At 44.4% G+C, this 27,155-nt stretch overlaps 2 protein-coding genes across 4 annotated transcripts in view; one reads left to right on the top strand and one right to left on the bottom strand.

Annotated features, from left to right (window-relative positions):
• The window catches only part of POLM (DNA polymerase mu), a 152,988-nt gene that overhangs the window by 113,950 nt on the left and 11,883 nt on the right, over positions 1–27,155 (top strand). The window lies entirely within an intron of this gene.
• H2AZ2 (H2A.Z variant histone 2) lies at positions 13,015–25,430 on the bottom strand. Of its 2 annotated transcripts, XM_077469560.1 has the most exons (5): positions 25,267–25,430; positions 14,223–14,300; positions 13,837–13,950; positions 13,550–13,679; positions 13,015–13,381 (listed from the first exon to the last, which is right to left on the bottom strand). In XM_077469560.1, exons 1-5 carry the CDS (start codon positions 25,267–25,269, stop codon positions 13,320–13,322), a joined length of 387 nt encoding a protein of 128 aa, XP_077325686.1. In that variant the 5' UTR covers positions 25,270–25,430; the 3' UTR covers positions 13,015–13,319. The 2 variants fall into 2 exon arrangements, with proteins under 2 accessions (XP_077325686.1, XP_077325687.1); XM_077469561.1 differs by lacking the exon at positions 14,223–14,300 and having other exon boundaries at positions 25,267–25,416.

Raw genomic sequence — 27,155 nt, 5'->3', positions numbered from 1 at the left:
GAAAGCTCTATTTGTGGGAAAAAAAGGACAAAAAATTCATTTGGGTACAGTGTTGCATGACTGAGTAATTGTCATTCAAAGTGTGAGAGCACCGAAAGCTGAAAATTGGTCTGGGCAGGAAGGTGTTTAAGTGCCCTGTAAGCAAGTGGCTAGAGTCTAAAGGATATTATCCCTGCAGGAAATGCAACTTCTGCACGTATAATATCTGTGGACGGAGAAAATCTGAGTCCTTTGAATCCACTGTCACTTCCACCATCTACCAAATGAAATATTTTACCACATGTACCACTAGGTACATAGTATATTTGATCACGTGTCCTTGCCGAAAGCAATACGTGGGACACACAATTAGATCATTTTCAACGAGAGTGAATGAACACATTGCGGCCATAAAACAGGGTCTTGCCAATCACAGTGTTCCCAGACATTTACATTGCCACCACAAAAATCCTAGTGGTACGAAATTTCAGATCATTGAAAAATTGTCTCTCATTGGAGGGGGGGGGGCTCGTATCGGAGGGGTCTCTAAACTCGAGACCTTCTGGATACATCAGCTTAAGTGTTACTCCCCTCCTGGGTTGAACAGAGTGGGACATAAATGCGTTCATTAATCACTCCTAAATTTGTGTTCAGCCATTGGGTCCAACACCATTATGGGGTCTCTTCTAGTACATTAATCTGTTTTTCTTTGTATTTTATGATTGTTACATAGCGACTTATGTTAATGAATGCACCCAGGAGCCTTTTTAGAGGGGATATGATGACATCCCTATATATCATTGCACTCACGCAGTCAGGACCTTGTTCACTTTCAGTGTACAGGGGTTACTGCCAGGATCCCCTTTTCTTTCTTTTTTTTCCCTATGTTTAAGTACGATTTTTTTTTTTTTTTTAGATATTTGCCATATCCCATTATCTTTATATAGTGACCCCTCTTGATGGTGCAGTTTTTTAACATTCGCCAGCATCTTCCTTATTTGCATTTGTTATTTTGTAAATTTTAGCTTGTTTTTGCTCCAATTGTTGTTTTTATAGACACCATTGGGCATCAGTCGGTATATTTTTCTCTATTCACAAATTTCCCCTCCAATGATGCTGGAAGCAGCAGTCTGTGGTTATAAATATGGGGTTAAATTCTCCACCTTTGTTTAGCCAATTACATAAGCTTCTCTTAAGGGCTGTAGTCGGGGTGAGGCTTGGAGCACATTACCGGTGTGCGATGGCGGTTTCTTTTACTTGGTGATGGGAGGGGTAGTTATTCCATCCCAGACCTCACTGGCCAATAGCCTCCTTTCCTGCAGGGGAAATGAAAACGAGGCTTGGAGTGCAAATAACCGGTGCGCAATGACGCTAATGGACTGATGACGCTTTACACACTAAATGGTCTGTATGAATGATCCATACAGTGGGGAGGGGCTGGTACATAGTAATCACTTGTGATTAACAGAGTTCCTTGGTGTCAGCAGAGGTGAACCACACAGTGAGGAGGAGATGACACTCCGGATTGGTTCTCAGAGTTCTCTGGTGTCAGCAATACACAGCTGATTTGTTTTGTAATGATTAGTATATTGCTATATAAGCGTGATAGCACACAACAGGTCATATGACCCAGTAGATGGACTTTCCCCTCCCGTCTTTCAGGACAGCACCCTAGAGAGACCTTGGCTCCTCCCCTCTCAGGAAACACCGCCTTAGATTTAGAAATTTAAGCCTCACCGCCCCGGCAGCCCCTCAGTTCTGGTGTTTCCTCCGGTGGGGAGACACTGCTGAAGGGACCAGGGGCTAAAGTAACTGGGGAGGCTATGGTCGGCCATTCTGGAGCAGGGTGGGAGCCAGGGTCTCTCTCGTGGTGTGGGGGGGGGGGGGGGGCGGGGTCTCTCTCCCTCAGTGTCCATCATACCTTTTTATGTCTGAGTGGCTAGGGAGCCAACTACTCAGACATCGACTGCGTGCCTTCAGCCTCTCTTGGGGAAGTGGCAGGCTGGAGGGGTCTGCTTTGAAGTGCCTGGGGTGGCCGAACAGAGGCGTGTGATGTCAGTTCCGGTGGGGGGGGTCAGCGTTTCCGTTTAACCCGTGGGTTCCAGCCCGGGATTTGAAAGGCGGACCGAGGGCTTGGCTGGGGCTACTGCTTTTTTCGCTATGGGGACAGCATTTTGGAGCAAGGCGCCACAGTTCCTCACCTGGACATGTCACAAGCAGAGGCTTCTCGAACGACTCCTGGAGATGCCTGCACCAGCCACACAAAGGTAAGAGGAACCCTGGGGTGGTGTTTCCTTACACTTGTTGCCTGTAAGCTCCACAGGTGTTTTTCTTCCCCCTTGGTGATGGTGGTGGGGGGGGGGGGGGTTTACTAGGACCCTGGTGATAGTGTTCTTGGTTAAATTACCCCTGGTGGCTCTCTGTTTTTTAGGTGCTGGTGGGTAATGGAGGTTGACTGCAGAAAAAATCGCCCCACAATTCAAAGAATGTGTCTCTCATGTAGTTACCCTGGGGGAGTCTTGGTCTAAAGCACTCTGTAGAGAATGCATAGAGGGGCTAGTGAGAGATCAGTCAGCTGAGTAGTGTACGGAGCTAGCAGCTTCTGTTAAAGAACTTTCTAACACTGCAATATTATAAAACAATGTTTTCTAGTTTTCAGTGGCCACAGTCCCAGGTTAACCCTCCACTAGTACAACAGAGCAGTGAGCCAAGTCTCAGGGATGCTCCCTCGGGGAGTGGTGAGGATCCTGGAGGCTCTAGAGAAGAAGTTGAGGAGGAGCGAGATGGCGAGTCCCCTGATTCCCAATCAGAGTCAGAGGGAGAGGGAGTAGATGGGGAATCTACTAGAACCTCTCGTTACAAACTTTCCCTGGAGGAAGTGGAGGAGCTCTTGGGAGCTATTCATACCACTTTAGGGATTCAGGAGGAAAAGAAAAAGCTATCGCTCCATGACCAGATGTATAGGGGCCTAGGGGAGCACAAACCGAGTCCATGAGGTCTTGGTCGAGGATCATTAAAAAAGAATGGCAGGACCCTGAGAGGAAACCTTTTTTTTCTAGAACTTTGAAAAGAAGGATTCCCTTTGCGGAAGAGGAAGCGTTAGTATGGAATAAATCTAAACTAGATGCAGCCTTTTCGCAGGTTTCCAGACATACTGATCTGGCTTTTGAGGATATAGGAGCACTCCCAGATCCTATGGACAAGAGGATGGATTCACTCTTGAAAAAATCCTGGGATTCATCCCTGGGTAATTATAAACCAGCCATGGCGTCCACAGTGGTGACACGGAACATGGAATATTGGTTAACGTAAATTAAAGGCACACATTGAAGCTGGAACTTCTAAGGAAACGATCCTGTCTTTCCCCATGCTTCTTAAAGGGGTGGCTTATCTTGCTGACGCTTCAGCAGAATCCGTGTGTATGTCAGTAAGGTCTGCAGCCTTGTCTAATTCGGCCAGGCGGGCTTTATGGCTTAAGACGTGGCAAGAGCGCGTCTAAGGTCAAACTTTGCGGAATCCCTCTCAGAGGATTTATTGTTTGGTCCTGGCTTGGAGGCCATTTTGGATCGAACGGCCGACAAGAAGAAGGCCTTTCCTATTAAAAGGAAACTGACAGACAAAAAGGAAGTCGCATCCTCAGAGGAAGTTTTGTTCCTCCAAAATCTGAACAAACAAAAAGGTTTGGGTCAGAAGAGCAAAGGGGGGCTATTTTTGCCCTCCTGAACAGCCCAAAAAGTCAAAATGAGGGAACCACAGTGGGAGGAAGACTGGGGTTCTTCCACCCACAGTGGGAAATGATCACCTCCAACCAGTTTGTTTTGGGGATCATAAGAAGGGGATACAGGTTGGATTTTTTAAGGCCCCCTCCACTCAGACTTCTGGTTACCGGGCTGCCAAAATGTGCAGAAAAGGCTTCTGCTCTTCTTACCTCCCTACAGGAGTTGGAGGATCAAGAGGTAGTAGTACGAGTCCTGACAGAAGAGGCCGACAGGGGCTTCTACTCCCACATTTTTGTAGTCCGCAAGCCATCGGGGACGTTCAGGCTTATCCTGAACCTGAGGCCTATGAACGTCTTACACCTACAAGAGGTTTTGAATGGACTCCATCTATTCGGTGAAGGCACTTCTCCCCCTGAACTGCTTCATGGCGTCGACAGATTTGAAGGATGCCTATCTGCACGTTCCCATCGCAGAAAGTCACCAGAAGTTCCTCAGGTTGGCGGTAAAAACCAGAGGGGGTGGTTCACCTGCAATTCAGGGCTCTCCCCTTTGGGCTATCCTCTTTCCCCTTATTTTCACCAAGGTTTTGGCGGAAATTCTGGCCTTTTTACGTCTCAGAGGTATCTCGGTAGTAGCATACTTAGACGATCTGCTCCTGCCTCTTCCCCGGAGCAGCTGTCTCTGGATATACAGGTAGAGACATTCTGGAAAATCTGGGATGGCTCTTAAACCTGGAAAAGTCCAGTTTGAGCCTGTCACAAAGGGTAATTTTTCTGGGTTACAGCTTGGACTCAACAAAGCAGAAAGTTTTCCTTTCTGTAGAAAAGATGCAGAAAGTGGACAGAGCAATGTTGATGCTACAAGGCAACAAGCAAATCTCTGTAAGGAAGGCTATGTCTGCCCTGGGCTTACTAACTGCCTCACTCCCAGCAGTTCAGTGGGCAGGTCTACATTTTTGCCCCTTACAGCTCTTCATTCTGGGGGTTTGGGACCACAGCCAGAGTTCTTTGGACTAAGCCGAGTTAAGAGATCTCTCTGGTGGTGGAGAAAAGGGGCCAATCTGTTGCAAGGTCTGGATTGGGTCCTTCCAGTGTCCAAAACTATCACTACCGATGCCAGCGGCATAGGTTGGGGCGCATATCTGGATGCCAGGATGGTTCAGGGCACCTGGTTGAGGAGGGATGCAAAGAGGTCCTCGAACTGGAGGGAACTAAAAGCTATAGCCTTGGCGCTCAAAGCCTTTCAGAGGGAACTTCAGGGTCAGCACATGCGAGTCCGATCAAACAACTCCTCACGGTAGCCTATGTCAACAGACTGGGAGGTACCAAGAGCAAATCCCTGTGGGTCCCGACAGAAACCATCCTCAGATGGGCCGAAGAGAACATTCTGTCCCTTTCGGCAGTACATCTGAAGGGAGATCAGAATCAGGTTGCGTATTTTCTCAGCAGGAAAATGCTGAGAAGGCGACTGAGTTTTGAAGCAGGAGGTGTTCGAGGCAATCACCCGAAAGTGGGGGATGCCATGTATAGACCTTTTTGCTTCAAGAGAAAACAGATGCATCTGTTCTTCTCCCTGAACAGGGGGGGTGGAGCAATTGGAGTGGACACTCTGGCTCAGAGCTGGGGGTTCTCCAAGTGCTATGCTTTCTCCCCTCCTGTTCTGATTCCAGCGGTACTAAGAAAGTTCCATATGAAGAGCACAACTCTCATTCTAGTCACACCTCATTGGCCTAGGAGGCTGTGGTTTTCCATCTTGAAGGGGCTAGCAGTGGAACCACCCTGGATTTTGCCCATCCAGAAAGATCTTCTTTCACAGGGGCCAATCTGTTGTCCACAGGTGGAGCGGTGGAATCTCGCAGCTTGGTTTCTGAGGAAGAGTTGCTGAGGGGTAAGGGGTTCTCAGACCATTTAGTGTCAAACCTTTTAAGTTGTAGAAAGAGAGACACAGGCTATCTACCTGAAGGTATGGAAACGTTTCAATAGCTGGTGTTTAGAAAGTTATTTTGATATACACAGCTCTACAGCAGTATTGGAATTCCTGCAGTCGGGGGTGGACAAGGGGCTAGTCATTAGTACTCTCAAGGGACAGGTATCCTCTCTGAGTGTCTCTTTGGAAAAGCAACTAGCAACAGATCCTTGACTAGCTAGGTTTTTCAAAGCCTTGTCCAGACAGAAACCAGTAAGGGTTTCCATTCCCTATATGGGATCTTTGGTTTTACGGGCCCTTACGGGGGACCCTTTTGAGCCATTGGAAACTTGTGTGTTGAAATTGATTACCCTGAAAATTGTTTTTGGTGGCAATCGCTACAGCAAGGAGAGTGAGTGAACTCGAAGCCCTTTCAATTAGGGCACCTTTTTTTCAGGTTTTTCCAGATAGAGTAATTTTTAGAACCCGATTTGGCATTTTTGCCCAAGGTGGCTTCTAGTTTTCACAGAAGACAGGAAATTATTTTACCTACCTTCTGTTCAAATCCTGTGAGGGAACAGGAACAGGTTTTTCATAAGTTGGATGTTAGAAGGTGCATCCTCCAGTACTTAGATAGTACTAAACAGTTTAGGAAATCTGATTCCTTTTTTGTTTTATTTTCAGGAGCTAAGAAGGGGCCAAAGGCTTCTAGACGTACAATAGCCAGATGGATTAGATTAGCCATTATTCAGGCCTACGAGGTCCAGGAGGTAGGGCTCCTTGAAAGCAGTAGGGCACACTCCACCAGGGCAATGGTGACTTCTCAGGCAGAGTGGGCTGGTGCATCACCAGAGCAGATTTGTAGGGCTGCAACGCGGTCCAGTTTTGACACGTTGGTGAAGCACTATAGATTGGACCTGCTGTCAGCTAAAGACCAAGCCTTTCGGCGTAAGGTTCTGCAGGCAGTAGTCCCTCCCTAAGGTAAGGTGCTCGCTTATCCTCTCTAGGGTGCTGTCCTGAAAGACGGGAGGGGAAAATGGAGTTACTTACCGGTAACGTCCTTTTCCAGGAGTCTTTCAGGACAGCACCAGTACCCACCCAGTTTGTTGGAGGCAGAGCTCATCGTATGAGACCGTCGGGTAAGATATATGTATGACGTGTTCTTGTCTCTCCCCAGTTGGCCGGAGGTACTCTTGAAGAACTGAGGCTTAAATTTCGAAATCTAAGGCAGTGTTTCCTGAGAGGGGAGGAGCCACGGTCTCTAGGGTGCTGTCCCGAAAGACTCCTGGAAAAGGATGTTACTGGTAACTCCATTTCTTGATCATACGTCACGGGACACAGGAGCTCATTACATAGTGGGTTATATAGGCACCTCTGGTGATTGGACACTGGTTAACCCCAATTAAGGAGAAATTCCTCCCCTATATAACCCCTCCCATATGGGAGGCACCTCAGTTTTTTCGCCAGTGTCTATGGTGGTGGCTCAGATCTGTAAGGCTGCAACTTGGTCATCAGTCCACACATTCACCAGATTCTATCAGGTGGATGTCGGAGGGCAAGAGGATATCGCCTTTGGGCGCAGTGTACTGCAGGCTGCAGTTTAGGTCCTCCAGTCCATGGCGGTCTATAATTATGGTCTGTGTCTCCCTCCCCTCAATCTGAGCATTGCTTTGGGACATCCCACTATGTAATGAGCTCCTGTGTCCCGTGATGTATGATCAAGAAAATAGGATTTTTATATACAGCTTACCTGTAAAATCCTTTTCTTGAGAGTACATCACGGGACACAGGGCTCCCGCCCCTCTTGGGTTTTACGTGCTTTCCTATTGCTTTGCTACAAAACTGAGGTGCCTCCCATATGGGAGGAATTTCTCCTTAATTGGGGTTAACCAGTGTCCAATCACCAGATATATAACCCACTATGTAATGAGCTCCTGTGTCCCGTGATGTACTCTCAAGAAAAGGATTTTATAGGTACCGTATATACTCGAGTATAAGCCGAGATTTTCAGCCTCTTTTTTGAGGCTGAAAGTGCCCCCCTCGGCTTATACTCGAGTCATCGCTGTCTGCCCGCTCGATCAGCGTGTCGAGCAGACAGACAGCGGCCATTCTGATTCAAAAGCCGCGCCTCCGGCTCCGCCTTCGCCTGTGATAGGCGGAACACTGAATTTCCCAGCAGCCTGTGTTCCGCCTATCACGGACGTCGTATCATCCTCGTACTACGGACGAGGATGATACGACGTCTGTGATAGGCGGAACACAGGCTGCTGGGAAATTCAGTGTTCCGCCTATCACAGGCGAAGGAGGAGGCGCGGCTTTTGAATTTTACAATGGCCGCCGACGAAGAGGGGACGGAGGCAAGGCAAGGCACGGGACGGGACGGGACGAAGGCAAGGCACGGCACGACACGGGACGGAGGCTCGGGACAAAGGCTCGGGACACAGGTAGGCTGGACACACACACACACACACACACACACACACACACACACACACACACACACACACACACACACGGATGGATGGAGACACACACACACAGGGATGGATGGATGGATGGATGGAGACACACACACACACACACAGGGATGGATGGATGGATGGAGACACACACACACAGGGATGGATGGATGGATGGACACACACAGGGATGGATGGATGGATGGACACACACAGGGATGGATGGACGGACACACAGGGATGGACGGACACACAGGGATGGACGGACACACAGGGATGGACGGACACACAGGGACGGACGGACACACAGGGACGGACGGACACACAGGGATGGACGGACACACACACAGGGATGGACAGGCATGTCTCACCCTCGGCTTATACACGAGTCAATAAGTTTGCCAGTTTTTTTTGGGGGGTAAATTGGGGGCCTCGGCTTATATTCGGGTCGGCCTATACTCGAGTATATACGGTAAGCTGTATATAAAAATCCTATTTTTTTTGTCCGAAACATGTCAGGTTGCTAGCCTATTGTACTTTTGTTACCATGCTTTTTTTTATGTGATCACTTCATGTATCCATCATGATTGGTGACTGTACATTTTTATGAAATTTTTAATAAAACCATAACTTTATTTGGATTCGTGCACTATGGAGGCCCTCTTTTTTTTTTTTTTTTTCTTTTTCCATGATTTCATAACTGACTGGATGCTATTGGGAGTACTGCAGATCGTTCCAGCTGATCACCTTTGCATGCAGGCACGTTCCCTTGCCAGGATTTTAGGTGCCGGTTGTGTTTCGAGATGTGGCCAAGGTATACCATCACACCATCATTTCCTAGTTAAGATCCACTGTGGTGGATGACTCAAAGGCTTGTTTGACCCACTGCTATACGGCGTGTGTCCAACATCTGTGGTTAGTGTATTCAATCTGTTGTCGCACCCACATGGTTTCATTTATCATCACTTCTGTAGAAGCGTCACCCCTATTTTCCTTGTAATAGGATCATATAACATCTGAGGGAGGAACTTCCAGCTACAGTGATTCATTTTTCACAGACTGTCCTTGTTTGATTTCTTTTCACAAAGACTTTTTTTATAATTGACTATATTGCAGCAGTATTTGTCACATATTGATCTTCACAGATAATTTTTTTGGCTGGTTTGTGTGCAAAGAGTATTTGTTTTTATATTGATACTTTGTTGCAGACTTCTATGTTACTGGTTCACATTAATCAGCAGACACCTGTGCATTCCTTATCCCTGGGGTATTGCTCCAGGAACTTCCTTTTAGAAGTATTTGTATATTTGCTGTGCACTTGTATATTGCTGGTAGTCACTAATTTAGTACTCATCTCATGAGGCGACTCCTGGGATTTTCATACATTTATTTTTCTTCTTATAGCGCTGCATTTTATAATTACAGATTAATTACATTATTAACCCAGCACTGGTGTCAAGCGCATTATTTACCTAGCACTGGTGTCGAGCGCATTATTATTAACCCCCAGCACTGCTGTCAGCAAACACATTATTAACCCAGTATTACCCCCCGTCCTGCACAATTACCCCCCCCCCCCACACAGTTACCCCCCACACTCCATAAAATACCTGCACACATTTCTACCCCAGTCACCCCTCTAAGGACTTTGCCTCAGTGTGATGGCTCACTCACATCTCCTGGCAGTCAGGATCACCTGCCTCCCGAGTCTTCTCCTAGCTTCCACACAGGCCTAGTAACAGGGGACCCAGAGAACACAATCTCCCGCCCTGAGGTCAGTGCCTAGGTGGGCAGGGCGATGGGCGGATCGATGAGTGGATCCTTCCTCTGCTCTGTTCTCTCTCTGGGGTGCAGCAGAGAGGACAGAGTAGATGGAGAGGTAAAGCTCTTCGGCGCCTCCCCCTCTGCGGTGGGGACATCCTGGATCGGCCCTGCCTGTGGGTCATTTTTATCCGGTCCGTGGGCCGGTACTTTGAGACCCCTGATTTAATCCCTTCCACTGCGGGTTGGCCTGTGGATATTTTAATTTTTTTCTGGAGCTTGGCTTTTTCCCCAGCAGGGTCAAAGAAAGCAGCAGTCTGAACTGGCAATGTTCTACCCCCGCCCCCCCCTTCATTCTATCCAATACTGGGTAGAGATAGCCTTAATGTTACTGTCCATCTTTTGAAAGGCAATTGTTATAGACATCAGGACTTTACATATTCTGTGAACAGGCGCAGGATTTATTGCCACGGTGTAAATTAAACATGTGATTTTCTAAGATGGTAACACTATATAAAGACTTTTAGGCCCCTTTCACATGTGCAGATCGGTTTTCAGACATCCGGGAATCAATTTGTTGATCCCCCGCTGAGCCGGCAGATGACAAGTCCGTCTCTGCACACTGTGCAGAAATGGACCTGTCAGATCTCCGCTCTCCTCTGGGGGGATTGGATGAAAATGGACCGCCTGTCTTTTTCATCCGATCCGCCAGACAGATGGAAAAATTTCTTTGTCAAGTAGAATTGTACAGTACATCTTCCTTCCTTCCTTTATCCACAAAAAAAAAAAAAAAAGGTAAATCTTTAGCCTCTACCAGGTTTTGATTGCTGTCTGTCTCCATGGGGAGCATTTCCTTTATTTTATGAGCCAGTGGAGCACAGAAGTTCTGACCCCTACTCGCCTAAAAAAAAAAAAAACTTGATTATTGATGAGTAGAACAGGTCCTTGAGGACTGTAGGGTTGAATCAACGGACATGATGATCAGGCTCAACCTTACTGCTGCCAGATGAATGGTTTGTGCTAACCTCAGATTCTGGAAATGCTAGTTAGCTTGTTTATAAAATGATCCAATGTTTGAGCTAATGACCTCAAACACATAGGCGGGTTAAGAAGACTCATGTGACTTATGCCCCATTCACACCTGAGCAATTGTCTGCTTGTAGCTCAAATGCTCAACAAGCGAAATCCCATCAATTTCATGGGCCTCTGTTCACATGTGAATGTTCTTTCCCCTGAAGCAAAACGCTTAAGTGCTCTTGTGCAGTGCAGCCTGAAAAAGCTCAGTACAGCTTTTTTTTTTTGTACTGAGCTAAAATAGAGCCCATTAATTGTAACATGCCTAGGCACACAAGCGTGTAAACAAGCACTGTGCATTCAGCAGTAAAAAATATAGAAAAAGCTGCGCTTTTTTGGTCAGTAATTTGATTCATACACACAAATGTGCGCAAATATCCATTTACATATTGTGCAGAATGAGAATATGTTCGGATATACACAAAAAATGAAGCGTATATATGCACAAATACATACAAAAAAAATAAACGTCCAAAAAGTAGATGCTCAAACAGTAGTATAATGTGCAAGAGGCTTAAAGCTAAAGAACATGAGCTGCTTTTTGGCAGATTATAAGCAGTTTTGGCCTTGGACTTCAATTGAAACGCCTGAATAGAGTGTTTTCTGCTTAAATAGCAGCTCTCTCCCCTTAATTCCTCTCCCTTGTGATTTTATATTGGCTAAACAAAAACACCTGAAGCTGTAAAACGCTTGTAATACACTTTTTTAAAATGCTTTAAAAAAAGGTTATAAAAAGCTTTTAAAAAAAAAAAACGCCTGGTGGTGGTGGTGGTCCCTGACACGTTGCACTGGTTGGCATTTATTTTAAAATGCTTTGTATTTATAAGGCTGTAACCTATCATACTGTGTGTTATGTATGGCTTGCTGGCTGCAGAATGAGGGGTGTGATTTATGTTGGGCGAGTTTACATTTATATGTACAAGCCTAGTGTACCTCCCACATTCACTCCCATCCCCAAGGATTCATGGGAAATGTAGGCTGATTACAGTTAGAGAGAAGAGGATATGATGCAATCACTGTTCTAACACTACCTACTTGCCAGAAAAGATGATGCATTTTTTGAATCGCAGAGCTGACTTCCTGAAAATTAAATCACACATCTCTCTTAAACGGTAAGAAATTTCACAGATGTAATAACTGTTTAGTGACTTGTGTGTGTGTGGGGGGGGGGGGGGGGGGGGGCGTGTACTAATGGGGGATTTTCTGAAAATCCCAGAGTTCTACTTTAAACAGTTTGTTTGGACCAAGCTGGTGAACACTATTTTACTAACAGTTGCCACAGCTGCGAGCTCCATATGTAGCCTCAAGCTATATCTAGCTATCTACACACTACCATTCAGAGGAAGATTTGTATTCTATGATTGAATACAAAGCTTCCTCCGAGTGGCTGACGACATCACAAATTCTACCTCAGCCAATCAGAGGGAGCTTCGTATTCATTGATTGAAGACAAATCTCCACTAAGCAGCATTCAGCCCACCCTCCCCCCCCCCCCTTTTTTTTTTTAACATGTTCCAGGAGTGGAATGGGAATGTCTTGTCCCACTGCCGGTACGCAGAGCTGAATATACTGTATTTGGCTGAGGCTACATAGAGCTTATTAAGTTCTACCAACTGCTGCAACTATCAGTGAAGTAAGAAGTTTGTTTGGACCAGCTTGGTCCAAAAAGTAAATGGAACCCAGAAATTGGCTTTTAAGGATACCACCAGGGAACTAGAAAATTTTATAGCGTTAGGTCAGCAATGGCAGCCTTTTGCTACAAGTCCTCTGAGAGGTAGCTGTACTTTTTACATTTGAGAAAGCAAAACCCTTCTCTGTCAAAAATCATTTTCACTGCCCTGGGTTGCAGCACGGTGCAGTATTTTCATCCAGACCCTATAAATAAACAGGACACCACTTTAAGGAGGGGGTAGTGCTTTGCTGAATTTTAAGTCTAAAGAAAATAGCTACTACAGGTGACTACCATAATAAGAGATGCCTAATGTGAGATGGAATCTCTTTTCCATCCCTGAAATGTAAAAACTCAAAATGCGTAAATTGTAAAGATGAGGCTGAAGCTCAAAAACTTTATTCCAGGAAGCGGGCCTAGCTTAAAAATTTATCACACAGAGGCAGGCTTATGTAAAAAATGGTTTATCTGTTCCATTTTTGTATAAAACACACGGGAGAAACCTAGCCAATCAACACACAGATTTCATTTACAAGACTCAAGGAACTTTTTTTTCTGTGAAACTTTGAACCTAAACAACATACAAAGGTTTTCTCTTAAGTCTACACTCTCTGCTGTCTATTCCATTTACTATTTATTTTAGAAAATGAAATCTTTAAACGAAAAATAAACAAAACAAATTCCACATAACCCCATCGTCTTTCTTCTGTCCCAGTTACAGTACAATGGTAGATGGCAGCAGGACCCTATTCCTTATGCAGTTTTCTGCTGTCCCTTCTTTCCAATCAGAGACTTGTGGATATGAGGAATAACACCTGCAGAGAAATATAGATTACAAATGTTAAGTCTATGCAAGATGGACAGAGAAAACCTTTCACCTTGCACTGCTGTTTCTGTCATTTTAAATTGGGTGTATTCATTCACTAGAAAGTACTTTGGCATTAAAAATCTGATTAAAGACTGCTTATTGGAGATGACATTACCTCCTCCTGCAATGGTGGCCTTGATGAGGGAGTCTAATTCTTCATCTCCACGGATGGCTAGCTGCAAGTGACGAGGAGTGATACGCTTCACTTTTAGATCTTTAGAGGCATTTCCTGCCAACTCCAATACCTGGATTCAAAGGCAACAAATAAGTCTCTAAAAACACCAGATGGAGAACTTCATCTACAAGAAAGCAAGACTTTATTCAAACCTGAAACTAAGACTTGGCTTCAGTTGACAAACTGTTACTGAAGCAAATGCGAACGGTGTTAAAGCTATAACCAACCTCAGCAGTAAGGTATTCCAGAATGGCAGCACTGTACACTGCTGCAGTAGCACCAACTCTTCCGTGGCTTGTAGTGCGAGTCTTCAAGTGTCTATGTATACGACCCACAGGGAACTAAAGCAAAGTCAAAAATCACATTAAAGCACCTTGAATTTTTAAGAGTAACTCTGCTACAAATACAACTAGCCAATGTGAAAGACCACTGGCTTATGTAAATCTTACTAAGTGTTCTTGTGTTTAGAATGAATCCTACAGATATATCCGTATTGGGGAAATCTATTGCTGCTCTGCTAGGTAAGACCAATAGCAAAATATACTTTTGTCAAACACCTTTGGAAACTATTATGGAAAACAGTTTTTTACTAGAGCTAATAAAATTAACTTACCTGCAGTCCTGCTCTTTGAGAGCGAGATACAGCTTTGGCCTTAGCCTTCCCACTGTCCTTCCCAGCCTTACCACCAGCCTATAGAGAGGAAAAGTAGAGAAAAAAAAGTTGTTTCTCTATTTTTCACAGGTTCTGCACTTTGTTTTTTGGGGTAACTTTATATTGCAACTACATAATATACAGAAATGAGAAAAATCCACTATCTGTGCATATACAATGTCATGTCCACTCCAGTGATTCCATCTGTGATGACAGGTGACACCAGCCCCCCCCCCCCAGGAAGCTTCAGTGGTCTTATGGCCTGCTATTGTCTGAGCTCTTCCCTCCATATGGTGCTGACACGGTGTTAGAGAGGCCTGACAGTCTTCTCTGTTAATATTGAACCAACTATACACTAATTACAGAAAGTGAAATCAAAATTACCAGATTGTCTACTCCCAAAGCTTTTGATGGTAAGTAATAAGTTGCCTAAATGGGTGCTTAATATTGATTTATATAATAGCTGGTAATGACGTGTAAATATATGCAACTGTTCTCGTCCCTTTGTAAGACCTAATGGCGTGCATCCAGTAGTAAATGTAAATATCTGGTAATTCTAATTAAAGGCATCTTCATACTGAAGCAACGAGCATTGTGCTTTCAGTTTGTCAGGCCTGTTCATGTTATTTGTGTGTTTGGGGTGATGAGGAGTGGTGCAAGAAAATTGTTTGACGAGTGAAGCTGCCCCTTTAAAAGTGGATAAACCACTCAAATGTGACTTAATATTGAAATAAAAGGTGTGGCGCTACCTCAAAACTCAATACGAATATAAAAAATAAGTGATCATTTAATATAAATCCTTCAACGATTAAATAAAGTGGTGCAAAAAACATGAACTAAGTGACAATAAATGAATTGGGGGTGTGTGTGTATATATATATATATATATATATATATATATATAAAATATGTGTGTGTGTGTGTATATATATATATATATATATATATATATATATATATATATATATATATATATATATATATATATATATATATATACCGGTATATATAAAATGTGTGTGTGTATATGTAGAAGTTTACATACTCTGGCAGAATTTATGATTTCTTGGCCATTTTTTTTAGCGAATATGAATGATGACACAAAAACATTTTTCACTTATGGTTAGTGTCTGGCTGAAGCCATTTATTGTCAATCAACTGTTTACTATTTTTAAATCATAATAACAGAAACTACCCAAATGTCTCTGATCAAAAGTTTACATACCCTGCTGATTTTGGCCTGATAACGTGCACACAAGTTGACACAAAGGGGTTTGAATGGCTACAAAATTGGTTGTAAACCCTTACAGACCATTTTGACCTACAGGTAAGCCTAGATTAAGGTTTACCTGTAGGTCCGGGAAAGGAGGTTAAGGAGATATTTGCAAAAAGACAGGTACCGCTGTCCAGACAGAGGCGCGCAGGCGCACTGAGCATGCCGCTGCTAACGGCGATATGCTGTTAGTGGCGGCTCGCATGCGCAGAAGTGACGTCATCGTGGCTCCGGCCAATCACAGCGCCAGAACGATACCCGGAAAGAAGATGGATGCTCCGTGGAAGAAGGAACAGCGGTGACATCGCTGGCTCCTGTGTCAGGTAAGTGACACATAATAGGCTACTATGCAATGCATAGTAGGCCTTTATGCTTTACCTTTGCAGGGAAACAAAGGGTAATTTTATATTGCAACTACATAATATACAGAAATTAGAAAAATCCACTATCTGTGCATATACAATGTCATGTCCTCTCCAGTGATTCCATCTGTGATGACAGGTGACACCCCCCCCAAGAAATCTTCAGTGGTCTTATGGCCAGCTATTGTCTGAGCTCTTCCCTCCATATGGTGCTGACACGGCGTTAAAGAAGGCCTGATGGGTTTTACGTCCTCTTCATTTCCCTGCAAAGGTAAAGTGTAGTAGCCTATTATGTGTCACTTATCTGAAACCGGAGCCTGCAATGTCACCACTAGCAGCAACCATCCATCTTCACCCCTCCTTCTTCCGGGGCCGTGAACTTCAGCTCTGACTGGCAGGAGTTGCATGACGTCACTCCCACAAATGCGCGCGGCATGACCCCTTTAGAAACGTCACAATCTGCTTTTTCTAAAGTGCGCTGTAGGTATCGGTGCATGGCTTTTTTGTAAATACCTCCTAAACTGTGGGATATAAAGACATCCAAGAAATGAGAATGCCAATCAGCAGTGTTCAATCTCTAATCAAGTGGAAAAAGAGGGGTTCTGTTGAAACCAAACCACGGTCAGGTAGACCAACTAAAATTTCAGCCACAACTACCAGGAAAATTGTTTGGGATGCAAAGAAAAACCCACGGATAACTTCAGGTGAAATGAGGACTCTGAAAACATGTGGTGTGGCTGTTTCAAGATACACAATAAGAAGACACTTGACGAAAGAAGGGCTGCATCGTTGAGTCGCCAGAAGAAAGCCATTACTACGCAAATGCCACAAAATATCCCACTTGCAATACGCCAAACGGCACAGAGACAAGCCTCAAACCTTCTGGCACAAAGTCATTTGGAGTGATGAGACCAAAATGTTGCTTTTTGGCCACAACCATAAACACTTTATTTGGAGAGGAGTCAACAAAGGCCTATGATGAAAGGTACATCATTCCTACTGTGAAACACGGAGGTGGATCACTGATGTTTTGGGGATGTCAGAGCTACAAAGGCACAGGAAATTTGGTTGATGGCAAGATGAATGCCGTATGTTATCAAAAAATACTGGAGGAATATTTGCATTCATCAGCCAGGAAGCTGCATATGGTATGTACTTGGACATTCCAACATAATGATCCAAAACACAAGGCCAAGTCGACCAGTCATTGGCTGCAGCAAAATAAAGTGAAGATTCTGGAGTGGCCATCTTAGTCTCCTGACCTCAATATCATTGAGCCACTCTGGGAAAATCTCAAAAGTGCAGTTCATGCAAGACAGCCAAGGAATTTACAGGAACTGGAGGCTTTTTGCGAAGAGGAATTGGCAGCTTTACCATCTGAAAAAAGCCTCATGCACAAAATACTTCAATCTGTCATGGATGTTAAAGGGGGCAATACACTGAACTGTATTATTTATTATGTATTATTATTATTGTATTAACCACCTCGCGCCCGCCCTATGGCCGAATGACGGCCGTAGAGCAGGCGCGTTCGTCCGGGCGGTCGTCCCTGGACGTCCTGATGTTTACTTCCGCAATGCGCGCCACTGCGGGTGCGCATCGCGTAAGTTCTGTGTTTGCCGTGTCCCCCGGGGACAGGCAAACACAGATCGCTGTAAACTGCCAATCACAGCGGCCGTTTACAGCGTGATCGCGTGTCCAATGGGAGATGATCTCATGTAAACATATGAGATCATCTATCAGCGCCGCTCTCCCTCCTCGCACAGACAGTGTGAGAGGGGAGAGATGAACGGCTGCAGCGGCAGCCGTTCTGCCTGTAGTAAAAAAAAAAATAAAAAAAAAAAAAGTAAAAAAATAAAATAAATAGTGCCACCCTCCCCCAGCAGTGCCATCTGCCCCAGTGTCATCCACCCCAGTGCTACCTGCCCCCAGTGCCATCCATCCCAGTGCTACCTGCCCCCAGTGCCACCTGTCAGTGCCACGTGTCATCAGTGCCACCTGTCAGTGTCACGTGCCATCTGTTGTCAGTGTCACGTGTCATCAATGCCACTTATCAGTGCCATCTGTCATCAGTGTCACGCGTCATCGGTGCCATGTATTAGTGCCATGTCATTGGTGGCACGTATTAGTGCCACCTGTCATCAGTGGCACGTGTCTTCAGTGCCACGTGTCATCAGTGCCACGTGTCATCAGTGCCACGTGTCATCAGTGCCACATATTAGTGCCATCTGTCATCAGTTCCACGTATCAGTGCCATCTGTCATCAGTGTCACGTGTCATTGTCCTGGTGCTTCAAAAGTGTAATAAATAGTCAACAAGTTAGATGTGTAATTTATGTTCCTAGAACACTTGATGGCGCTACCTGCATGTTGGGCCTCTCTATGTGGCCAGGCTGTGAAAAAGTCCCACACATGTGGTATTGTAATACTCAGGAGGAGTAGCAGAATTTTTTGGGGGGTGTCATTTGTGGTATACACATGCCACGTGAGAGAAATAACCTATTACAATGACAATTTTGTGGATAAAAAAAAAATGAAAAATCTTAATTTTGCAAAGAATTGTGGGAAAAAAATGACAACATCCAAAAGCTCACTATGCCTCTTACTAAATACCTTGGAATGTCTACTTTCCAAAAAGGGGTCATTTGGGGGGTATTTGTACTTTCCTGACTTGTTCGGGTCACAAGAAGCGAGATAGGCCACCAGTACATCAGATGTGATCAATTTTGTGCGATTCGCACCACACCTTGTAGACTCTCTAACTTTCACAAAGACCAAATAATATCCACTAATTTGGGTCATTTTTACCAAAGATATGTAGCAGTATAAATTGTGGCCAAAATTATGAAGAAAAATTAATAATTTGCATAATTCTGTCACAGAAACAAAGAAATATGCGTTTTTTTTTCAAAATTTTCGGTCTTTTTTCATTTATAGCGCAAAAAATAAAAACCCCAGAGGTGATCAAATACCACCAAAAGAAAGCTCTATTTGTGGGGAAAAAAAAGGACAAAAAATTCATTTGTGTACAGTGTTGCATGACTGAGTAATTGTCATTCAAATTGTGAGAGCACCGAAAGCTGAAAATTGGTCTGGGCAGGAAGGGTGTTTAAGTGCCCAGTAAGCAAGTGGTTAAGAACTGGTGTATATAAACTTTTGATCAGGGTCCTGTTGGGTAGTTTCTGTTGCTATTATGATTTAAAAAGTGTAAACAGTTGATAATAAATGGCTTCAGCCAAACATGAGTGAAAGAAAAGTTTTTGTGTTATCATTCATATTCTCCGAAAAATGGCCAAGAAATTATAAATTCTGCCAGGGTATGTAAACTTATTTTGTTCACACTATTTTATTGGGTACAAAAAAGTAGTATAAACAATGATGTCATATGAGGGTATGTTAGCTTATGAGCACAAATTATTTATATATATATACTATACAAAATGCAAGGAGCAAGAAAGTACAATCACTTTCTTCTGTGTCAGAAGAAATATAAAGTGCAATGTCCTTCAAATCATGCTCCATCAGATGTGCATGAGGGGTTCAGACTCACCAGAGCCAGTAATAATAAAGACCTTGGAGCTATGATATATGTCTTGTAACCGACAGCATAAGCAGAGATGATCCTCTTAATCTAGGCGGTATAAAATTATAGTGCAACATGCTAATACAGATGTATAAAAGCATTTAGAAGTAGCAGTGCCCATTCACATTTGAATGTGCTATATGTCACCAATAAGCTTGGGTTGATTCAACACACTGTCTTGTTGGCCAGCAAGACCAGATATGAGGTCAGTAAAAAGCGCACAAATGGCCTCTGCATTTCGTGTGAGACACGTCATCGGGAGGCTTCTTGATGATGTGTCTCACACAAAATGCATACAGGCTGTTTGTCCGCTTTTTACTGACCTCATATTTGGTCTTGCTGGTTTCCAACCTCTGGGCAGTGTAACGCAAGCCGTGGCCGACAGGATGACATGTTGACTCAACCTAAGCTCTACATGTTGGTGCTGACATAGCACATTCAAAATGTGAATGGACACTGCTACTTCTACATGCTTTTATACATCTGTATTAGCTTGTTACACTATGATTTTGTTCCATGTTCCTTCTGTTATACTGCCTAGATTAAGAGGATCATCTCTGCTTATGCTGGCGGTTACAAGAAATACATCATAGCTCCAAGGTCTTTATTATTACTGGCTCTGGTGGAGCATGATTTGAAGGACATTGCACTTTATATTTCTTTTGAATCATGGTGATTGGACATGGCTCCTTGCATTTTGTGAAGATTTAATGGGAATTTATATATATATATATATATATATATATATATATATATATATATATATATATATATATATATATATATATATATATAATTTTTATTTTTCAATTATTGATGGGCACTTTGTTCATGTTTTTTCACCACTTTGTTTAATCATTGAGCAATTTATATGAAATGATCACTTATTTTTTATATTCATATTGAGTTTTGAGGTAGCGCCTGTTCATGTTATTGAGTATTTGAAATGCCAAGTGTCCATTTATTTTTTTTATATTTTTTTTACGTTTTTCATGCATTTTCTGTATGCATCTTAACAATGCAACTGGCATCTAAACCACAACATAGGAGTTCAGTTATGTACAGGTTGGTCTCCACTGGGACCTGGATCTTTATTAGTAACCCCAAAATGAATTTTGGTTTGTCCTCTTTAGGCTGTTATGTGCAGGGCCCTTCTAACCTCTTATCGTGAATGGCTTTGGAATTCTGTCTCCCTTTATTTTGTAAAGTGCTATATAAATCCTGTATAATAATGTAATGAACACTCTGGGGAAGGGGAGTGGTCTGACCTAGTCTTGTCAGCAAACCCAGAGGCTCTGTTCCATCTCGGCGGGGGATCTTAAAGTGGTGTTGCCACAAAAAATAAAAGCTGCTTAAAATTAGTAAAAAAAAATAAAAAAAAATAATTTTTTACTCACCTCTAAATACCGGTTGCTAGGGGGTCCCTCGTAATCTGCCTTCTTCATTGCCCAGGCTGGTGACATCACTTCCCCTCGCGCCACACATTCACCTGGGACCTGTCATGTGTCCCAGGTGACTGTACGGCGTATCACGGCGCCCTGCGCCGCTCGCGCATGCGCAGTGGGTGCCCGGCTGTGAAGCCACAGCCGGGTGCCCACAGTATGCATGACGGTGCCGCGAGGGGGGGGGGCTTCGTTCCCCCGCATCGTTGGACCCTGGGGCAGGTAAGTGTCCGATTATTAAAAGCCAGCAGCTGCAGTATTTGTAGCTGCTGACTTTTAATTTTTTTTTTTTTTTAGGGGGTACCCCACTTTAAGCTGTTCCAGTGGAGTTAGAAAAAAAAAACCCATGTCATCCTAGGGTTGGCCGGCCACTGAACAGACCTGGATGTGGGTGGATGTAAGTGGACCCATGTCCACTTACATCTGGCCACTCATACATTACAGTCTTTTGACCTATGTAATCATGGGTCAAAAATGGACTGCTGAATTCCCCATGTGAAGGGGGTCTAATTAATTTCCTATGTGTACATTCCCTTAAAGAGGGAATGTACACCTCCATTCTCCTGCAAAGTAAAAACATAATGGGCTAGTATGCATCACATACTAGCCCATTATGTGGCACTTACCTGCAAATGCAGCCCACGATGTCCCTGCTGGTAGAAGCATCCATCTTCGCCCCTCTTAAGTCTGGGGCCACGGACTCTGGCTCTGTGATTGGCCGGAGCCGTGTGACGCCACTCCCACGCAAGCCAGTCACAGCACGGAGGGCCGTTTTGTTATTGCGTATGCGCCGATGACATTAGTGCACTACAAGGCAAATATCTCCTAAACAGCGCACGTTTAGGAGATATTTTCAGTACATATAGTTAAGCCTTATTATAGGCTTGCGTATATGTAAAAATAGGGGGGGTTGGGTTTACAACTACTTTAATGTATGCAAAGATGTAATGCCTGGTACATGCGATGAGAATATCTGATGGATTAGCTTCTTTCTTTTTTTTGTTCCGTTTATGCAGGCTAGTCTAGAAAACCCAATAGGTTACTAAAGTTACGAAAATCCTCTTATGACATGGTACAACTTCAGAAGTGATGTAATGTATTCCTTAGTTTCCGACCATGAGTGGTCTTAGTCGCACATTTTTTTTTTTTTTTATTGTATAAAATACCATACCAATTACATGAAACGCGTTCGATCTGTTATCATATGAGACAATTTTCACGCTTGTCTCTTCACATGTTTTCTCATGAACTATTGTGATCAGCTCTCAAAGCTGTGTACTAATGATCAGATAATCACTCCACTTCTTTTTTTTTTTTCTCAGATTTTTCTCATCGTGTGTACTAGTCTTAACTGTTCAACTAATTTTCACAAGACTCTGGTTATCATAACACACTTTTTTTTTTTTTTTTTTGCTAAGGTCAGAATGCAGAAGCGTTGTTCTCTCTCAAATACTTGTCTACACGCTGCTGATTCCAATGTAAAGCCTGGTACCCACTACAATTTTTTTTTCCGCACAACCCCACAGGTTGCACAAAAACAAAAAAAACCCGACTGCTCTGGCTGGGAGCCGCTGTACTAAACATGCAAGGTTAGTCCAGTGAGCTCCTCCACTGAGCTGTTGTGTTCTGACAAGAACATTCCAATCAGTGCTCTCTGACACTGGCTGATTGGGAGTTGTCGGCTGCTGGTTTCCCACCATGCACGTCTGACAAAAGCCAGCCAGCTATAAGAGTGGATGTTTGCTGTTTTTTTTTTTTTTGTACTGACAAACGTCTCCCAACATTCTGCCCGTGTGTATGGGGCTTTAGCTATCACCTACTGATATAAATCTCAATTCACTAAGCTAACGTACAAGGATAAGCATCCCTATTTTCAACTGAAAGCAAATTGTGTCTTTACTCCTGAGCTGTACGTAAATGTATTTCATTTATACACATGGTAGAGCAGCGGGACTTTAACCCTCATGTCACACCACACATCAATAGGATCATTTTAATATGGCTTAACTCATCAAATAATGCTTGCACACTGGAGCTCTTTGATTTAGAATACTACTAATTCATTTTGACCTTACCAAGTCAACGTTGCTGATTATTCTTTGTGCACTGAAGAACAGATTGATTAAATGATCAATTGTAAATAAATGTTTCCCTTTTTATGATTGTAAATACTTGCTGAGTTTTCCCACACATGCATATTTTTTTGTGATCCCCTTGTACTTGGATTGCTCACAAATTACTATGTGTATGACTACTAATTAATGGACAGAACGATGGTGCAGTTGCAGCTCTTTTGGAATATCATTATAATACAGGATTGATATAATGCCAACAGTTTGTGTAGCACTTTATAAAGGAGACAGTACAATTACAATGCAGTATCTTGCAGAAATGTGTTTTTATTATACTGTCAACTATTCCCCCCCCCCCCCCCCCCCCAAGCAGTTTGCAGCGGGAAATTTAGATTATTATGAAAGCAGAGGACTGCGCCTATGGAGCTATGCCTGGGGCTGGAGGCTGGATAAGGATTAGCAGCAGACGGCTCATTGGCTGTGCTTTGTCAGCGTAGTCCCTTCGCTGTGTGTAATAACAACATTGCAGAGACTCCTAGTAGTATTGTCCTCCGCCTCTACTGTCCCTGCAAGATGCTTATAAATGCACAGAGCCATAAAAGGGCAAATTTCATGTTTAGCATCTGCTTTATGTGCGGTGTATGATTGGGGAGAGCAACACAAATAAATCAGCTTTGTCTATCGATGCTCTATATAGGAGGGCTTACAATACCCCCACTAATCCCTATCCAGACATGTATGGTATACTGGTCTAATAATGGTGTGTGTGTAAATATATATGTATGTTGATGTTTACAGGGTCAGGTATTTTATTTTTTTCCCCCCCATGCATGTAGTATACAGAATGAGAGAATAATGGCGGGGGTGGTGTGTTATACAGAGTTAGGTCATTATTATACAGGATTTATATAGCACCAACAGTTTGTGATACTTTACACTTGGAGCTATATCTATATTCTAGTATACAGGGTCAGAAGATAATGGGGGGGGAAAAAGAGGAGAAGTATATTTACACAGATGTTAGATAATAGGAGACACATGTAAAGAGGGAAATATAGTAATAATAGAATTGGGGGTGATGTGTTTTGGCTTGGGTAATAATAGAATTAGGGTGATGTATTCTGGGTTGGTTAATATAATAGAATTGGGGGGTGATGTATTCTGGTCTGGTAATAGTAGAAGCTGGGCCAAGTATTCTAGGTCCGGTAATTATAGTATCGGGGTGATGTATTCCGGGTCGGGTAATATAGTAGAAGCGGGGCCATGTATTCTGGGTCGGGTAATAATAGAAGTGGGGGGCATGTATTCTGCGTCTGGTAATAATAGTATTTGGGGGTGATGTAGTAGAATCGGGGCCATGTATTCCGGTTTGGGTAATAATAGAAGCAGGGGTGATGTATTCTGGGTCGGGTAATAATATCGCAGCGATGTATTCTGGGTTGGGTACTAGTAGAATTGTGGCGATGTGTTCTGGGTCCGGTAATATAATAGAAGTGGGGGCGATGTGTTCTGGGTCCGGTAATAGTAGAATTGGGGTGATGTATTCCGGTTTGGGTAATATAGTGGAAATGGTCCGATGTATTCTGGGTCGGGTAATAATATCGCAGCGATGTATTCTGGGTTGGGTACTAGTAGAATTGTGGCGATGTATTCTGGGTCTGGTAATATAATAGAAGTGGGGGCGATGTGTTCTGGGTCCGGTAATAGTAGAATTGGGGTGATGTATTCCGGTTTGGGTAATATAGTGGAAATGGTCCGATGTATTCTGGGTCGGGTAATAATAGAATCAGCACAATGTATTCCAGCTCGGGTAATAATGGGGCAGTGTGTTTATTAGTATACAGCGTGGGATAGTAAACCTGCAGCTGTCACTATGGTGACCCCCTCCCTGTATTGAGTGGTGACTTCCGGGGACGCGCGGCTGCTGAGGACAATAACACAGCACGGTAGAGCCCGGGGGGGGGGGTGTGAATGTTCGCTTTCCTGTCAGTATAACTGTCACTGTCAGTGATAACGCAGAGTGTGGTGGGGAGCCGGCCCCCCTGTATAATAATAATAATTGCCGGGATGGCCGGTGGCGGAGTAGATTGTGGTGTAGACGAGCGCAGTGTACTCGGCGGAGGTCTCCCGGTTCGGTGTGTGGCCGGTCAGTCGTCCTCCTCTCCTCCTCACACTCCCCTCAGAGGCTCTTCCCGCCATTTCCCGGGACAGTCTAGGTGGCGCAAGAGCCGCCGCTGCCGGCAGCCACACGAAGCTCACTGGTGAGGTATTTACCATGTTCCGGAACTCCGAGGGTCGCCGTGAGAAGGTCCGGATAAAGTTGCCCCGTGTCTACGTCCCTCACTGCCGCCGGTACCGCGCACTCTCAGCCTCACACACACAATAACCCCCCACCCGTCAGGCCCGAGCGACAGGACGCCTCGCAGCCAATCATGGTTAACCTTCCTGGTTTGAAACCCCATCCCGGCCTATCGCGTTCCGCCTTCTTTCCCAGGTGCCTAGTGGCGCCCCGCCTCTTTCCCTTAACGGCCGTTTCCCTCCCAAGGCCTCTCAGCTTGCTTTTGCACACGGCCCGCAAGTGAGTGGGCGTAACAGCAGCGCGTAGTGGAAGAAACTGGGCCAATGACAAAACGAGGCCAGCCGCGAATGACAAGCGCGCTAGCTAATCCACGCAAGCATTCAGCAGTAGGCGTGTTCCGAAGCCTAGTGACAGCAGCGTTGGCCAATAGGATGAATGGCTTCTGTAGAAAGGCCGGACGGCCCATTCCCGCCCTCGTAGTCTTGTTTGCTTTGGGAAAAAGCTAAAATGGCGCCTGATGTTTAGGGGGAAGACCCCTGTGCTTGCTTCTCCGAGGGCGGCAGGCGATTAAGGCGCTCGCTTTTCTTGGAGATTTAGTATGAATCCAAGAAATTGCGTCTTATCTGCGCGCAACTATTAATGGGGGCGGATGGCGTTTTATAGATTTTCTTTAAAAACAAAATTTTTACCTCACGGAGTGTCATCACCTCTCTAATTGTACGTTTTTTATTAATGTCAGTGAAAATAAAGGACAAAATAGCCGCACCATCCTCTCATGTCATCCTAACTCTCTCCCCACACAGCTGACTGACAGAGCTAACCATGCAGGAGCTGTCATGAGGAAACCGTTATAATAGATGGATGAGGGACAAGGAGGGAATATGGTGACCAGCTCCTCACACAGGACACCCACTAATACAGAACATACACCTATCAATAAAAAATTTCTTAAAAAGGCTACATTCATCTCTCCTCTAAAGAGCAATCCACACTTTGATAGCTTTTCAGTGCCAATTGACAGGCAGTGAGAAGGCGTCTCCCCATTTTTGCAGAGAATCACACGCATTGCATGCGCTCGTGGGGAATCTGCAACGCTTCCAACATTTGCTTGAATGGTTTGCCTTTGGTGGGTTTGCTGCCCGCAGATTGAAAAATGTTTAATCGTTTTTGTGCAAATGCAACTACGGCACATGAAATGTGAACCCCCAGGTTTGCTGCCAGTGCAGCTTAAAGTGGTTGTAAACCCTTACAAACCACTTAGACCTACAGGTAAGCCTAGATTAAGGCTTACCTGTAGGTCCAAGAAATATCTCCTAAACCTATACGGTTTAGGAGATATTTGCCCGAAGACAGGCACCGCTGTCTACGGCACATGCGCCATAGACAGAGGTGCACTGAGCGCGGCTTCGTCAATCACGAAGATGCCGCGCGTGTCGGCTCCCGTGCGCATGTGCGGGAGTGACGTCATCGCGGCTTCGCCGAATGACAGCGGCGGAGCTGCGAGACCCCACCGAGAAGATGGATGCGCCGGACTACTGGGGACAGCGGTGACATCGCTGGCTCCTGTGTCAGGTAAGTGACACATAATGGACTACTATGCGATGCATAGTAGCCCATTATGCTTTGCCTTTGCAGGGAATGAAAGAGGAAGTAAACCCATCAGGGTTTACTTCCTCTTTAAGTGGGAGCAGGAAAAACACATCCCAATTACATGTTTTTAATGCCTCCCCTAAGGGCTAGTCCTAAGGGCTTGGGGAGCAGTATAACCCCACGGTTGAGCCACATTTTTACGCCCTCCTTTCAGCAGTCTCTACTGCCCGCCAATCATGACCCATTCAAGTGAATGCGGGCGCTCTGCAAAAGC

This window comes from Lithobates pipiens, unplaced genomic scaffold (genome assembly GCF_037356315.1).
Source record: "Lithobates pipiens isolate NorthernLeopardFrog02 unplaced genomic scaffold, aLitPip1_a1.2 Scaffold_8, whole genome shotgun sequence".
Taxonomy (NCBI): domain Eukaryota; kingdom Metazoa; phylum Chordata; class Amphibia; order Anura; family Ranidae; genus Lithobates; species Lithobates pipiens.
The sequence above is the reverse complement of the archived record's forward strand: the minus strand, read 5'-3'. Positions and strand labels throughout refer to the sequence as shown.

Bases quoted from the DNA above. Each gene is read 5' to 3' on its own strand.
- H2AZ2 (XM_077469560.1), bottom strand. The intron at 13,680-13,836 runs GTTGGTTATAGC...CTTTGAATCCAG, and splicing joins TGGAATACCTTACTGCTGAG to GTATTGGAGTTGGCAGGAAA. The intron at 13,382-13,549 runs GTAATGTCATCT...ATTTCTCTGCAG, and splicing joins GGCCACCATTGCAGGAGGAG to GTGTTATTCCTCATATCCAC.